This window comes from Anthonomus grandis, chromosome 6 (assembly GCF_022605725.1).
Source record: "Anthonomus grandis grandis chromosome 6, icAntGran1.3, whole genome shotgun sequence".
In the NCBI taxonomy this organism is placed as follows: Eukaryota; Metazoa; Arthropoda; class Insecta; order Coleoptera; family Curculionidae; genus Anthonomus; species Anthonomus grandis.
The window spans coordinates 759,425-776,664 of NC_065551.1; the positions used below are offsets into that span (position 1 = coordinate 759,425).

The window sequence follows — 17,240 nt, forward strand, 5'->3', positions numbered from 1 at the left end:
GGCAATATTTTCAACAGAACGGCTACTACGGTGACGCACTGGTGTTTTTACATCCACGACAGAAACATTTTGTTCAAATTTATCAATTAGTCTTTGGACGGTCGTGTGATTTGGTGCATCGTGTTGACCAAAAATGCCCCGCAATTTACGAACTGTTTCCGCAAAACATTCTCCATATTTGTAGTGTGTTTTAACAATAATAATTCGTTGTTCGACCGTATATCATTCCATGGCTACTAATCGCAATCTGTTTACATTATTCTTTTCAGTTTTTTTTTTAACATACTGCGATAAAAAAAGAATGCTGCGCAATTCAAAACGTGCGTTCCTGGGACACGTTGGGACACATTGGGACACCCTTTATAATTAGAATTTTTATGGCTCCATAGTATGGTGGTATTATCAGCAAACTGAACCACCTTGCCCTGCAGTTTCAATGAACTCAAGTCATCCACATACAGTAAAAAAAAAATAACAGTGGTCCCAACACTGAACCCTGGGGAACGCCGCATTTTAGGGATCTAGAAGCAGACAAACGCCCAGACACTGTAACCTTCTGAGTACGATTTGATATATAGGACTCAATCCATCGCAACTATATTTACCGAGCCATAAACCATATTTAAAAAATAAATATAAAACCATATTTATCGAGCTTAGATAACAGTATTCCATGATCCACACAGTCAAATGCTTTGGATAGATCACAAAACACTGCCGCCGATGACTCTCCAGAATTCAAGGACACATAGACGCTATCCAAAAAGCTAAAATCAGCATCATGAGTCCCTTTACCGGCTTGAAATCCAATTTGATTTGCACACAAAATGCCATTATGATGTAAAAAGAACAAAATTCTGCTTTTTGCAAGTTTTTCAATTATCTTAGAGAGGGTAGACAAAATAGAAATGGGACGGAAATTACAAGGTTGATCCAAATCTCCACCCTTATGAAGAGGGATAACCACTGTCTCTTTTAAACATGAAGGGAAAATGCCAATATGTAAAGAATTGTTTATGGCAGAAACTAAAGCATTTAAGGCTGAATCAGGCAAAAAGAGTAACAACCTCGAAGATATCCCATCAGCTCCAAAGCCCTAAATAAGTAAATAAACAGTGCAATTGTTTATGTATCTATTGTAAATGTGTGAAATAATAAACAACAATTTTTGTCGCACTTTATTATAAAATAAAAAAATCTTATGTAACCTTAGCAAAGTGAACAAGCATAATAACTTCTAAAGTAATAATTTAAAAGTAAGAATTACAAACAACTTTACTTATTAAACATGAATTAATAAGTAATGACAGTTAATTTCACTGTAATTATAACCACATAATAGTGATAAGCGCAACAAGCTGACAGAACAAGGATTAATGTAAGTACAAAACATTTTAAACGAAGATTATCATGAAAGAAACAACTTTCATCGAATTCTTTCACAGTTTACCAACAAGACATGTTCTAACAAGATAATTTATAATTTTTTTTTATCATAAATTAATGTTATACGACTGCGCATGAAAGTTCATATTCATATACTATTTTCTTATTATTGTTCATTGTTATTATTTATAATTTTGCAATTAAAAATATTTTTTCTTATTGTAAATATGGAAAAACATTTTTAAATATTTTGAGTATGAAAAAACTTGATCTTATCATACAAAGCAAAATGGTCGTTCAAAATTGTACATGCTATAACTAGGGATCGGTTTATCGGGCAATAAATTTTTTAAATGAATTTTGTAAGTTTTTTTGAGACGAACAACTTTTTCATTGACAATATTACAATAAATACACTTTTCTATCCTAAAAAGCGAAAAAACACTTTTTTTGGGTACTTTGGCGCCATCTACTTTTTGTCGCAGTAAATTTTCATCGCAGCAAGTGAACTCAATGAGAAGAGTTGTAGAAAATGATGTCCCCGACAATTTTTATCCTTACAAATTTTTCCAAAAACTTACCATTTAGTATACTTTTGTAGTATACTAAACTTACCATACTTTTGAGTTTTTTCAAAAACCTGTTACGCGTCGAGGTCACAAATTTCAAGTTAAGCTTTTTGTATGCTCTTTTAACGATTTCCGCAAAAAAAAAAGTGTGTAGGTAATTTTTTGTCACAAATTTGACAGATTTACTGTACTATAGAATAATATATTGTTTATTTTTACTATATAAACCCTTGCTAATTACAAACCCTCATAAAGTCATATATATTTTGATTTTTATAGACGGTTTTACCTATTAATGTGGAAACACTGTGCATAGAAGGAAAGTAAAAATCATAATATTAAAAATAGAAATAAAATAAGTGTTTTTAACCAAATTTGTTCAGTAAATACAAGCAAAAATGTAAATCCTTCATTGGCACCAGCAGTTAATGATACCCCGGTAGAAGACATTGCCGATGATGAGGATAATGACAATAATGACATTAGTCTTGTGAAATATTATGAGGAAAGCGGATCTGCAGTATTTAAAATGTAAAATACAACTTTTCCGAAATAAATACATAAGTGAGTGGTAGCTATCACCTACAAAAAAAAATATTTATCATAAAATTAGTTCTTTAAAAATATTGGCCTTTTTCGGGTTTCTTATTGGAAGTTTCTAGAACGGTTCAAAGCAATTGACCAAATGTCATAGTAATGTCATTAAAATGAAAAACATTTGTCAATATTGTTAAAATAAATAGTGGAATAGGAAGACCGGCGAAAATAAAACACGCTTGTCATGGCTTCTAATGATTAACAACGACTGTTTATTCAACCAAATGGTAGAGACTACAAAACTCGCTAAGCCGACGTTGTCACGTTGCTTTAGAAATATATATCGGCATTTATAATAGAGGGCGTTATATTTAAATATTTTGTGGGGACTTGTATCGCCCTCTCACTCACTCCGAGAGTGGAGTGGAGGCTGTCAATTGTCAGGATGGATTCGATCCATTATGGCGGATTAGGTTGCACCTGAGTCGTGACAGAGACTGGTTGTAAAAGTCGTTGACTTCCACGTGTCTAAGCTATGTAGCTGTTTTCTTGTACGATTGGTACAATAAAGTATTGTTACCCGTTAACAAGTGTATTATTTTGGTGTTTAAGAGTATAGGATCTCTCGTCTGGTGACTACAAAACCTACAGTGGTGACCCCGACGTTCATATAGTAACGGTTGTGCGTGTGCTGTAATTTAGCAGTGAACTAGTACGCTATTTGGTAATTTTACCCTGGAACGGTGATGTGATCGCTCAGTTGTGTTGTTAATGAATTTTATTGAAAAATTGTGCCGTCTTCAGTATCCTTACCGCCAATTTTTCCCATCTGCCATCGTGTGTGTCCGGCTTTGTGATTGTTCGTATTGCTAGGCAGAATTCTGGCACGCAGTTGCTGCCGGTTGAAATTGTGCTGTGTGCAGCCGGCTTTTTGCAGTTCGACTATTGGCCGCACTTGTTGGTAGTGTTCGTACGGGTGCTGTTTGCCGGTTGCCGGATGTTTGGCTGGTTGCTGTACTTTGGAGCGCGACGTTTCGCCACTTGACTCTTGCATCTCGCCGTCTGACAGCAAGATCAGCTGATTTCAAACTTCAAACTTGTGATTGAAGGATCAGCTGATTTGATACTTCATGATACTTCAGTGCAGTGCGTAAAGGTACAAACGTTTAAATTTAGTTTTTTATTATGGATGTGTGATAATCATCCCTTTTGATTAATTATCGTCACTGTTTTTACTGTATTAAATATTGTGTTGGAAACTATTTTTAATTTAAAATTAGATCATACTTTTTTATTTTTTTATTCATTTATTTCACATATATTATTCATTTTGTTGCCATAATGTCGGCTGAAGAGCTACAAGTGCAATTAGATCAAACTAATGCTCAACTACGTGATGTCAGGGACGCCCTGGCTAATGTTATTGCCGGTAATGGCCGTAATGAAGGCCGCATCGACGCTGTTTCGCCTAAAATTCCCAAAATTATAACTTCTGACATTCAGTGCTGGTTTTTTCAGGTCGATGCCGCTTTCCGCCGTTCCAATATAACTGAAGATTCTACAAAATTCGATTATTTAGTTATGGCTATTGACGATGCGGAAGCCTTCAAATGTATCAGCTCAATTATTAAATCGAGCCCGCTTCCGGGTGATGCGTTTGAACAAGCAAAAGCCAAGCTTGTTTCACGTTTTTCCTTATCTAAGGAGGACAGCTTAAAAAAGTTATTAAAGGGTCGTGTCAATGTTAATTGCAAACCTTCTATAGTATTGAGTCAACTTCGTGATTTGAATGAAAGTAACCTCTCGGATCAAGTTCTTAAAACAATCTTTCTCGATTGTCTTTCGCAACAACAGCGGGACATTCTAACGATTGTATCAGACAAGGACCTTGAAACTTTAGCCACTATCGCCGACAAGATTTCGTGTCAACCTGGTTCGAACGCTGAATTTCCCCAAGCTTTCGGGGTGTTTAAAAAACCCGTGCCATCATTGCCGGTAGACCGCTCTGAATTTCAAAAGCTCGAGGCAAAATTTGACACCATGATGGAATCATTTAAGCAAATGCAAACGGAATTTAAACGCTTATGCAGTCGCGGTCGGTCACGGTCTGGGTCCAATCAGGGTCGCAGGGGTAATTCTGCGAAATCCGAGTTATGTTATGCGCATCAGAAATACCCGAATAACGCTCTTTCGTGCAAAGAGTGGTGTAAAATGTTCGCGGAATTTTCGGCTAAGCCAAAAAACTAAATTCTACACCTTCCTGTTTGGAGGCGGCAGGTAAAGGTGTGATTGGACCTTCTCGACGTCTTCATATCCGTGACAGAACCACAGGTCAAATTTATCTTGTTGATACCGGTGCGGACATTTCGCTAGTGCCAGTCGATCCTAGGTTTCGCGACAGACCGGCTCGGCTAAAACTTTATGCCGCTAATAATAGCTTCATAAATACTTATGGTGAGGCGCTTCGTACTCTGAATTTGGGGCTGCGGCGCGACATATCCTGGAACTTTTGTATCGCGGAGGTTCCATATGCCATTATTGGCGCCGATTTACTTTTTCAGTATAATTTGGCGGTTGATCTACGCAGGAAATGTTTACTGGACACTTCAACTGAGCTATGCTCTAAAGGAATTGTCAAAGAGGCTCCTGTACACTCCATACATTGTGTGCTGATAGATAGTGAGTGCAAAAAAATTCTTTCAGAATTCCCAGAAATTACAGGCAGCTCCTGCAATATTCCTCCAAAAATTCCTAGAGTTTTCCATCATATAGTTACCTCAGGACCTCCCTTGTCAGCTCGGGCTCGTCGGCTACCGCCTGATAAGCTTAAGTATGCAAAAATGGAGTTCCAGCATTGGATAAACACTGGTAGGTGTAGACCCTCTTCTAGCTCTTGGGCAAGTCCCATTCATATGGTCAAAAAGGGTGACACCGAGTGGCGGGTGTGTGGTGACTATAGACCGTTGAATGCGGTCACCAAACCGGATAAATATCCCATTCCCCATTTATATGACTGCTCCAGTGAATTACATGGTAATAAAATCTTCAGCAAGCTTGATCTTATTCGTGCTTATCAGCAGATTCCAGTTCATCCTGAGGACATCGAAAAGACTGCTGTAATAACTCCCTTCGGTTTGTTCGAATTCATGTTCATGACTTTCGGCTTGCGTAATGCTAGCCAGACCTTTCAGAGATATCTCAACCAAGCCTTGAACAATCTTGATTTTACCTTTGCTTATCAGGACGATATTTTGGTATTCTCCAAAACCATTGAAGACCATCACACTCATTTACGAGTAGTCTTCGAAAGACTTAGAGAATTTGGTCTTCGCTTAAATCCCGCCAAATGTGTTCTTGCCGTTAATGAAATTGATTTTCTGGGTTATCGCATTAACCATCGTGGTATATCTCCTATTCCTACTAAGGTTGAAGCCATTTTAAGTTTCCCCAAGCCTTCTACGGTCTCTCAGCTTCGCCGCTTCTTAGGCATGGTAAATTTTTACCATCGCAATATTCCTACCGCGGCCTCCTCTCAAGCTCCTTTAAATGCATATTTCAAGGACTCGCGTAAAAATGATCAAAGTTCTATCATCTGGACGGATCAGTCTGAACGAGCTTTTGAAAAAGTTAAACAGGAGCTAGCTAGTGCAGTCTTACTAGTCCATCCCCGCGCTGGTGCGGAACTCCGTGTGGTATCCGACGCCTCTGACATTGCGATTGGTGCTTCCCTCGAACAACTGTCTGAATCGATTGATGGAACGAAGCAGTCTTGGGAGCCTTTAGCATTCTTTTCTCAGAAATTGTCCCCTCGGCAGACTCGATACAGTCCTTACGATAGGGAATTGCTAGCCATTTACGAGGCAATTAAATACTTTGAGCATTATCTTGAAGGTCAGGAGTTCAAGGTTGTGACCGACCATAAGCCCTTGATCTACGCTTTTCTTCAGCGTCCAGACAAAGCTTCTCCCCGGCAATCTCGCCAACTTTCATACATTTCCCAATTTACTACGTGCATTGAATACATTAAAGGTTCAGATAATGTGGTGGCTGACTGTTTGTCACGTATTGAGTCTCTTTCTCTACCCATAGACATCTCTCTAAAACAAATTTCTGATTTGCAGAGCAAAGATGAAGAACTGGCAGAGCTTATTAAGACCCCCCATAAAGACTTCTGTTTTAAAACCTTCGACTTTGGTCCTGACAAGACATCTTTATATTGTGATATCTCTGGCGACTCCATTCGCCCCTTTATCCCTTTGCCATTACGGCGCGTGATCTTTGATCGTATACATAACGCTGCCCATTGTGGAACCAAATCAACTGACAGGCAAATTCGCATGAAGTACATTTGGCCCGGTCTGCACCGTGATGTTGCACTATGGTGCAAAACCTGCTTAGATTGCCAGCATGCCAAGGTTTCTAGGCATGTCAAATTTATTCCTGAACATTTTGTAACCCCTGATGGTCGTTTCGACCACGTACATATCGATCTGGTGGGCCCTCTGCCTCCAAGCAACGGTTTCCATTATATTTTGACAATGATTGATCGGTTCTCCCGTTGGGTAGAGGCCATTCCAATCCCGGATAAATCTGCCCAAACTGTTTCGCGGGCCTTCTATGATACATGGGTCTCTCGTTATTGGTCTCCCAAAGTTATTACCTCTGACCAGGGTCTTGAGTTTGAAGCCACCTTATTTAAAGCCTTACTTAGCCTTATTGGCACTCAACACATCCATACGACTGCTTACCACCCCGCGGCAAACGGAATGATCGAGCGTTGGCATCGTTGCCTTAAAGCCGCTTTGAAGTGTCACAATGACAAGAATTGGACGCGGACCTTATCCACGGTTCTTTTAGGGTTGCGCTCTCATGTTCGTGCTGACACCGAGGCATCGCCTGCCGAATTCTTGTTTGGCACAACACTTCGCATGCCTGGCGAATTCTTTCTTGAAGGGGATTTTACTCCTGATCCTCGCACATTCATTGAGGAGTTTCGTGAGTTTATGCGACTCGTCAGGCCTGTTCCAGTCACACATCACCACAAGAGGCGCGCGTTTGTTTTTAAAAATTTATACGAATGCTCCCATATTTTCTTACGTAATGTTGTTGCGAAGGCACTCGAACGAACTTATTCCGGACCTTACAAGGTTGTTAAAAGACTGTCCGATAGGGTGTTTGATATCGATATCAACGGGAAAACGAAAAGCGTCTCGGTTGAGCTACTTAAGCCGGCATATCTCATGTCTGAAGACTTGTTAGCTGATACACTTGATAGCGACCCTCCTTTAACCACCCCTTCGAGTCTAGCTGGAACCCAGGACTCGAATGGTGCTGGCAATTCGCCAGTCACCTCATCCAGTTTGGCTGGAACCCACGACTTGGACGGTCCTGGCGATTTGCCAGTACCAATGGTTGAAAAGGTTTTAAAAACTTACGCTCGTAAAAAGCAAGTGAGATTTTCAAATATATAATTTTATTAATCTTTGCATATTATAGTGTTTGTAACTTTGTGTTATTCTAATGTTGCTAATGCATAATTTTATTAATGTTTGCATATTATATAATGTTTGTGACTTTGTTGAATTGTAACGTTCACACTAGGAGGGGAGTGTGTGGGGACTTGTATCGCCCTCTCACTCACTCCGAGAGTGGAGTGGAGGCTGTCAATTGTCAGGATGGATTCGATCCATTATGGCGGATTAGGTTGCACCTGAGTCGTGACAGAGACTGGTTGTAAAAGTCGTTGACTTCCACGTGTCTAAGCTATGTAGCTGTTTTCTTGTACGATTGGTACAATAAAGTATTGTTACCCGTTAACAAGTGTATTATTTTGGTGTTTAAGAGTATAGGATCTCTCGTCTGGTGACTACAAAACCTACAATTTTGAACTTATCTTTACAAATATTTGTATTGGTCTGCTGCTTTGAACGGTTCTAAAGCCGTCCCATTGTGAAATCCGAAAAGGGCTAATAACTACTTACCTGTTGCTAGAAACCGAAGAGTCAGTGCTAAGCTCTCAGCTGTTGGAATTCAATTTCGCATGAATGTATTCTGTTTTGCTATCGCAGGTTTTATTTTGCTAAGTAAATACTGAACATCGGCCGCCGATATCCTGAGAAAATGTTTGTAACACTTCTGATCCTCTAGTTCTAACTTTTCCAATAAGCTAGTCATTAAATTGTGTGTTTCTCTTTGCTTAATCCAATCGCGTACCTACGCATTTCTTTTAGGACATCCAAAACTGAGCTTGAAATGCTTAAATCTAAAATATTAGAATCTGTACCTGTGGTGGACGATGCAGGTAATCTTTCCTTTGGTTGCGCAGGATTTAGAAGGTGCAATCCAGTTTTGGCAAATCCGGAGATTAAATTTTGCCTTTCTTTGCCATTCTCTTCAATCTTGTTATGGAGCTGTGCAAGCAATCTAGGGAATACATCTTTTGAGAGTGTAGTCATTTTCCGCCCTTGGCCTTTCTTCCACGTTGTCAGAATTTCGCGCCAATATTTCTTAAGTGGAGAATAAAATGCGACGTCTAATGGCTGCATGACATGGGTCGCATTGCTTGGCAAACAAATAAATGCAATATCCATTTTCTCGCACGTTTTAAGGACGTCTTCGGAAAAGTGAGAAGATAAGTTGTCCCCAGTGAGAGCCTAAAATGAAAATTAAATATGGGTAAAATGACTTAAACCTCTCTGTTATACCTACTAACCTTTTTTTTCAGGTTTATTTTAAAAAAATGGAACTACCACAGTAAAAAATCAATTTCGAAAACAAGCGGAATCGAACCACCCGCTTTTAGACCTATTATATCTGGCACCTTTAGGGCCTCCCTCAGTCCATGAGTCCCAAAGATGCTCACCTTTATACACTACATAAACTGGTAATATCTGGCCATCAGCAGTACCAGCATACATTAGGCTTATGGCTGTTTTTCTCGAATTTATCACTCTTTCTGGGTACCTTGATCCTCTTTTATAAATATATTTCTTAGTGCCTGTGTTGTCGGTAAGGTTTGTTTCATCATAATTTATCATTAAACTAGGATTTACCGCTAATAAAGTATCTCGGGCATTATCAAAAAAATTATCGATAACTTCTGGTAGTTCTGGTGAAAGTGAAGCTCTTTTAGTTGAAATATTGGATGATAGACGGTTTGATATAAGCTTTTCGTGTCGTTTAAGAAAAGCTAATGCCCAATCTCTACCAGGAAAGTTATCCTTCAAACGAACCTTCTGTACACCTTTTTTATCCAGGTAATTCTTCGCAAAAAGTCTTAGATCCAATATGTCAAAGGGAAATCCCCAAGCTGCCACAATATTTAGGTATTTCACAAACTGTTCCTCTTCTTCCTTGGAAAATATTGAAGGTCTTCCCGGTTTTTCAAATATATTGGTCCCCCTAGCACGTCTGCTTATGGTGGCGATGGGCACTTTGAAATGCTCGGAGGCCTTAGCCAAAGTTAACCGCCCTTCTTTTACTTCTTCTATTGCTCTGGCTAAGGCTTTCTCTGAGTAATGCCTATATGGCACGTAATTTTTGGCATTTCTGACATGGCTAAATGTTTTTTTATAAGTGCGCACCATTATCTCATACCATTCTAAAAAAGCCAATTTCATTTGAAAGCAATTTCTAACAATTTTCAAATAGCCCCCATGCCTTCTCAAATAGCCCCCAGTCACTTCTCAAATTACCCCACTCCAGAAAATACGGAATAAAAAAAAAAAAAGAGTCCTAAAATGTTTATGTTACCAATACACCTTCCTAAAACCCCATACTTTTATTTGGATTAAGTGCCAATATCATACAATTAATCGGTTTAGATTTACAGAGTAAAGTTAACCACTTACCGTTCTTTCACCAAAAAACACGTGTTTTTCATAATATTTTTACGCGCCAAAATAAAACAGCTACCTTTCGTCGATCTGCGCTCGAGTACGCGGTTGCATGTTTACTAATGGCCTTGCGCGGCGTTTGCGTATTCTTATTAACTCTGTGGGCGTTGTTGCCGCTTTTAACATTTTTCGGATGAATTCTCAAATTAACCCTGATTTCCAGAATAGCCCCATTCTACGGTACCCAAAATTTATGAGATCTTTTTTTTTCGGGAGGCTATTAAATAATAATAGGCTGCAGCTCTTCTTCGATCTTTTTTTGTCACCATCGCTTCTTAATGCGCACAAACAATCAAATCACTGTGGAAACAGCAGAATATAGTACAACGTGTCTCATGAACCAAAAATTTCAAACTATCGCGAAAACTTGTGAGTGAAGAAATTGTATCCTCATTCTGAAAAGCCATGATGAAATAAATGTCTCATGAAATAAAATTTTCATGACATTTTTATTTCAATGTGGACACGCACCTTAATAATGCATTTATATAATTATTAACGGCGCCTATACATATTTGAAACCATAAATCCATCTCGGCAGAGCCACTCTTTCAAAGCGTAAACGGATCCGAATCTCCCACGTGGTGCGACGTTACCAACTGATAGATTCTATTTCGTGAATTGAGTAAAGTTAGCTGTGGCAGCTTCACGCACTTAAAAATATACCTGGACTGCTAATGCATATGGCTACGATACCCAAAAATGACCACTGCATGGTGGCCGCCATTTTTATAGTGGTTGTGTCCTTTTGATGTTGGTCACTCTGAAAATTTTTAGTGTTGCCAACAAAAAATATATTAAATAACGGTAATGAAGTTGACATTTGACGTGTGAGTATAGCGGATTGCCTAGTTTTTGACGATTTGTAAACGACGCTTGGGTATATCGTCTGGAACAGGCGATGTATCTTTCTCCTTATTTAATACATGAATAATGTATCACCATCTTTATTTAAAGGTATTTGGTTCAGTTCCTCAAAACCGAATTATTGTGAATTGTCCGTCTGTGTTGTTTATAATAGAATAATATATTGAGTTGTTGACAGAATAATATATTTTTTCTATATAAATCCTTTATACTTACAAACCCTCATAAAATCATCTATATTTTGATTCTTATATATGGTTGTACCTATTAATGTGGAAACACTGTACATGGAAGGAAAGTAAAACTCGTAATAGTAAAAATAGAAAGAAAATAAGTGTTTTTTACTGAATTTATTAAGTAAATACAAGCAAAAATTTGAATGAATATCATGATTTTCATGGTATTAGGATTTATAAGATTCAAGAATATCAGAATGATAAAACAAATATTTTAAAGTGCATGCATCTATTCCAAGTTGATTGAAACTTTGTCTCATTTTAGATGAGGATTACTTTCTTTCATAAATTTTAACGAAATTCTTAAAGAAGTACTAGAAAAATCACAGATCTAACGCAACTATCTTAAATTCTTACCTATATGTAACGTTCTATTTTGTATTTTTGTAAACATAACCTCTCAAAAACTTTAATAGTTTTGTTTCCCTACAGTTGGCACAATTAAAATTTGTTAGAATGACCAACATCGAAAGGACACAATCACGCAAAATGGCGGCCCCCTAGTAGTGGTCATTTACTTTTCATTGAATTGGCAGTCCAGGTATATTTATAAGTTCGTGGGCAGCTTACATCACAGAACACAAATATATAGGCTTACATTGTAACTGTATTTCTCAGGTGACACAAAATGCCAATCCATTCCCTTTTTTCAGACCTTACCTAAAAGAAAAGGGCGACATCTATCGGAATTTACTAAAAACTACTTCAATATCCAATGAAATCGCTTAGAAATGTTGATTGGCTAAAGCGATACCGCCATCTTTAGTCAGATGAAGAAACTCACGTGACTTTGACAGCACGTGTCAAAAATTTTTCGACCGGTAAAATCGCATGGATTTTTTTTTGTGTTGGTAAAGTGATGTGAAAGAATCGTGTTATCAACCAAAATATCACGTTTCCGAATATATATTTCTTGTTTTTCAACAAGGGGTAAGTTATATCATGAATCAAGGACATATTTGTTGATGTAGGGCTGCGCCGCAAGGCAAAATTTACGTGCACCCGGCAAATTTAAATGGACCCCAATCCGTATTCGGCCATAAGGGCGACTGTGTAGGTCATGGTATATGGTACTTTGTGTCAAATATATTTGGATTTGCACGTGTGTCTTTACCCATTAATGAAAGATATCAAGTTTCTTCATTTAATCGACCACATATATCATGATTTAATTATTGAGAAATCACTGATTGTATGCCAAATAAATCTTCTACCTTCAATTTCATAATGAAGTTGCATTATTGACTTTTTTGTTCTCTATTTTCCTTCTATAACTATTTATCTTACTGATAAAATTCTTTGTATCCAGTAGTATCTGACCTTTAAACAAAGGAACTTTTTGTGTTAAAACCCCAAAATCTCTGCAATACCTACCTACATAACCTTACATAAAGGTCTGCTATTTATTAGCTTAACTTAGCACATGCTTATATTTTTTTATGCTCTACCCCTTAACTGACCCAGACAATGCAAATTTTCTATCCAAATAATTTCTAATTTTTGAACCACAGATAAATACACAGTCAAACTGTTGCCAAAAAAGTTTTGCTTACTCATTTAGCCCATCAGATTAAATTTAGAATTTGTTCCTACTTAGACAGAAATAGGAAATTAGTACATTCTTTCAGCAGTTTTGTTTGTATTTTGCTATTCAAAAGGGTTTTCAGATTAGTAAAATGGTCTAGGAATGGACTTGTCCTTATTGGTAACTAATTTTAATTTGGTTCTTGGCTGCCTATGTATCTGTATTGCTGTCATGTTGCTTTAACCTCTGTTTTCATTAATATATTTATTTATGTATTATATGAAAATATATACACAAGTTTTTCTTACAAAATCTTAGAATAACAGACAGTAGTTGTTTATTACTGTTCAGTCGTGTTGAAGTTGAACTGGACAACATTTGATTCTGTTTGTGTCTTCTTTTATTTTTTTCAAGTCTATTAAAGTATTCTAGATTAAAAGTAGGATCGAAAAATTTATTATCCTTCAAAATAGACAGCTTATTGATGGTTTGGTAAATGTTAGAAATTAACATGTCCACTTATATGGCCCTTTAATTTTAAACTTGATCTGTGTCTTGCTTTGGTGCAGTACGGTAATAACAGTTTTTCAAAGGACTACAAAATACAGTAGGTCTTTAGTTTGGTAATCCTGTTATAAAAATGTTTTGTTGAATTGTTTGATTTTTTTTTGTTTTGATTAGTTTTATGAGTTTTAATTAATTTTTATGCGTTGCAAATAGCATTGCAATTGCAATAGATTCATAGTTTAGATTGTTTGTTTTGTTTTGCAATTTAGGTTTATATTAAGGCGAAAAAAAAAATACCAGCAAGTCCTCGCACAGAGTACTAGCTCCTGAGGGCTGGGGGCATTATGTATTTATTGCCGATGTTTATTAAATTTACTTGTATTTCTTTTGTTATATTGCATTTGAAAATAAACATTATTATTATTATTATTACAATGGGAATAATTTCAATAACAGCACAATACTTATGCCCAAAAAAATTATATAATTGCACCTAGGTTATGTCGAACCTGTATGTGCAAGAAAAAAAAACAGCTCTAAATCAAAATTAATAATTTCAACAAAAATAAGTAATTTCTAAATTAAAAAAAATCAAATGAAATAAAGTGAAAACTACCAAAATTTCACAGGTATATGGTATACCCCAATGTATACAGCAATGAAAGGATCAGATTATTTTAATTTCATATGCATTCCGAAAAAATTAAAAGAACAGTAAGACTGTCTAGGAAAAGGAAACATCAACAAAATGTGGGAATTTCAAAATAAGCTAGGATAGGTCTCATAGTTAGCAATTATTATTATTTATTATTTTATTATTTATTTATTTACGGAATCCATTTACAAAAGTGTTACATAGCATACCCATACAAACATATATATTCAGATACAAAACCATCTATAAATCAATGAAAGATGTAGATGAGTTAATTAATTAAAGCCCCTATGAAATAATATTCTTTAACTGCCCCTTAAAAGATGTAATCCTGGAGTCAAAAAAGCTTATCTGTCCTGACAGACCGTTAGCACTTCGAGCCATTCATGTAATTTGCTCATTAATACCATAATTGGTACAGTGGAATGGGACTGAAAATATTTCTGATTGTCTATTCAATCTGGAAGGTACCCTAAGTTTAAAAAGAGACAATAACTCGGGACAATCTATAGTAGCATTTAAAACCTTATGCATAAAACATAAGTCGAGTAATGTTCTCCGTGACTCTAATGTGGGTAAGTTCAGGTTATCCCTGACCCACTGATAGTAATACTCCTGTCTCCTGTAACCACTAATCACCATCTAAAAGCAGCCACCCTTAAAAATTTATTTTGAGCTTTTCAATCTGCTCAATGTAGCAGTTATACAGGGTGTCCGCTAATTAATGGTACATGGAAAAACCACAGACTCCTGATGTAAAAATATTACGATTTAACTATATTTACCTATATCCAAAAGTTGATATTAACTGAGATACAGGGTGTTAAACTTAAAACTTTTTTTTTTGTTTTTCCCCAATAACTTTAACAAAAGTTAACTTTTTTTCACCAAAATTTGTAGTTAGGGGTTTTTTAGGTCGAGAAATTAATTTTTTTAACAAATTGAGTGTACAATGTAGGGGGCGCTGTCTGCGACATCTTTTTCTCTTTCATAAGGTCATAACTTTTTTGTGCTTAACTGTATTTAAGTTTTTATTGAAAATAATACTTTTTTCATATTTTTTACGTAAAAAAGGTATACTAAGTTGAAGACGCTCAGAGTTACCGTTTTGGAGATATTTGTATTTAAATTATTTAGTGCACCATGCACTCGACCCCGGCTAAATAATTAATATAATCGGGAAATAATTCGCTTTTTTAAAGTAAGCTATGAGAAAGCAAATGAACTTTAGAGACGCAGTTATGAGGAAACCGCCATGTTGTTGTTGTTTGTTGATTAGTTTAAAGTTGTCAGAAAATATTTAATTACTGTTTTCTGTGATTTTGCATCCAGTTTACTGTTTTGTTGAATTTTTAAATTTTTCGTTGTGAAAGTTGAGAAACAATGCCGAGGCACAATCTTTTTTCAAATGCCGAAATGAGGGATATGTTGTGTGTATATGCGCAAATTTTAATGGACGCGAAGCCTATAGACGATATTCAGAACTCTATCCAAATCGAAGACAACCTGATTTCAAGATCTTCACAAATCTTTACGATCGATTAGGAGAAACAGGTACATTTCGTCCTAAACGGAATTCCGCAGGGCGCCCGAAGGTTATAACTCCAGAAGAAGAAATTCTGGTCCGCGTGGCTGAAAATCCGGAAATAAGTGCAAGACATGCTGCTGCGGCAACTGGAGTAGGCAAGTCATCCATTTGTAAAATATTTCACGAAGAGGTTGTGGGAGCCAGAGGCCATGGCCGGCGCGAAGTCCCGATTTTAACCCGCTGGATTTTTGTGTATGGGGCTATATGAAGTCGCTCGTTTACAAAGAAATAGTGAATTCCAGAGAAGAACTATGGCAGAGAATTTTATATGCTGCACAAAAGCTACGAAACGAACAATTATTTTTTAAAATTAGGAGATCTTTCAGCAAAAGAACTGTTAAATGTATTGAAGTGAATGGTGGATATTTTGAACAGTTTTTGTCAAGAGCAGATCTATTTTTTTACTAAATCTTGTCACAGTTTCAAAATGGAAAAGTTATCAGTTGCATAGTTAAGTTTGTTTTCGTTAATGTTATTTTCTTTCAATAGATTTTCTAGTGTCATAGTTATTTTAAATAAAGTTAATTAAACGATAATCCAATTTTTGTCTGCATTATTCTCAATGACTTATACTAAAACATTATTTATGATGTAAAAAATGATTGGTAAAGAGTAACAAGACATTATTGCTTGCTTGAGCTGCTGTACTAAATAATTTGAAGGCAGATATCTCGAAAACGGCGACTCTTAGCGACCCGAAAGTAGTATACCTTTTTTACGTAAAAAATATGAAAAAAGTATTATTTTCAATAAAAACTTTAATACAGTTAAGCACAAAAAAGTTATGACCTTATGAAAGAGAAAAAGATGTCGCAGACAGCGCCCCCTACATTGTACACTCAATTTGTTAAAAAATGAATTTCTCGACCTAAAAAACCCCTAACTACAAATTTTTGTGAAAAAAAGTTAACTTTTGTTAAAGTTATTGGGTAAAAACAAAAAAAAAGTTTTAAGTTTAACACCTTGTATCTCAGTTAATATCAACTTTTGGATACAGGTAAATATAGTTAAATCGTAATATTTTTACATCAGGAGTCTGTGGTTTTTCCATGTATCATTAATTAGCGGACACCCTGTATGACGGGGACCACACAATTGAGCCATACTCCAAGATGGGCCTAACAAGAGAGCAATAAAGTAATCTAAAAGTAAACAAAGACAAATCAGTTGTAGACCGTTGGATAAAATCCAGCATTTTCATTGCCCTACCAGTCACCTGATTGATGTGACTTTTAAAAGGCAACCTGGAGTCAATAAATATTCCTAAGTCAGAAACCTCTGTTTTGACACCAATTGCTACATTATTTATTTTATAAAGAAAAGCAATAGGGTTTCTTTGCTTAGAAAAAGTAATCTTATGGCACTTATTGATATTAAGGGACATTCTATTCAAGTGACACCAATCAAAGAACAAATTAAGGTCTTTTTGCAGGAGCACAGCATTGGAAAGGGATGTGATAGGCCTAAATAGCTTC

The 17,240-nt window shown here is 36.4% G+C and overlaps 2 protein-coding genes across 3 annotated transcripts in view; both read left to right on the forward strand.

Moving 5' to 3' along the window:
• Positions 1–3,833: 3,833 nt before the first annotated feature.
• Positions 3,834–7,997, forward strand: LOC126737552 (uncharacterized). Its single transcript, XM_050442479.1, has 3 exons — positions 3,834–3,921; positions 7,350–7,942; positions 7,989–7,997. The coding sequence occupies exons 1-3, from the start codon at positions 3,834–3,836 to the stop codon at positions 7,995–7,997; spliced, it is 690 nt and encodes a 229-aa protein (XP_050298436.1).
• A 4,281-nt stretch (positions 7,998–12,278) lies between these two features.
• Positions 12,279–17,240, forward strand: part of LOC126737388 (GMP synthase [glutamine-hydrolyzing]) — a 74,219-nt gene continuing 69,257 nt past the window's right edge. Inside the window, exon 1 of one of the 2 annotated variants that reach the window (XM_050442272.1) lies at positions 12,279–12,420. Coding sequence is in view for 1 of the 2 variants with exons in the window: in XM_050442271.1 (XP_050298228.1) it covers positions 13,178–13,195 (18 nt within the window). In the remaining variant the exon portion in view is untranslated. Of the gene's footprint in view, positions 12,421–13,162; positions 13,196–17,240 lie in introns of those variants that run through there. The other variant, XM_050442271.1, reaches the window with a different exon arrangement.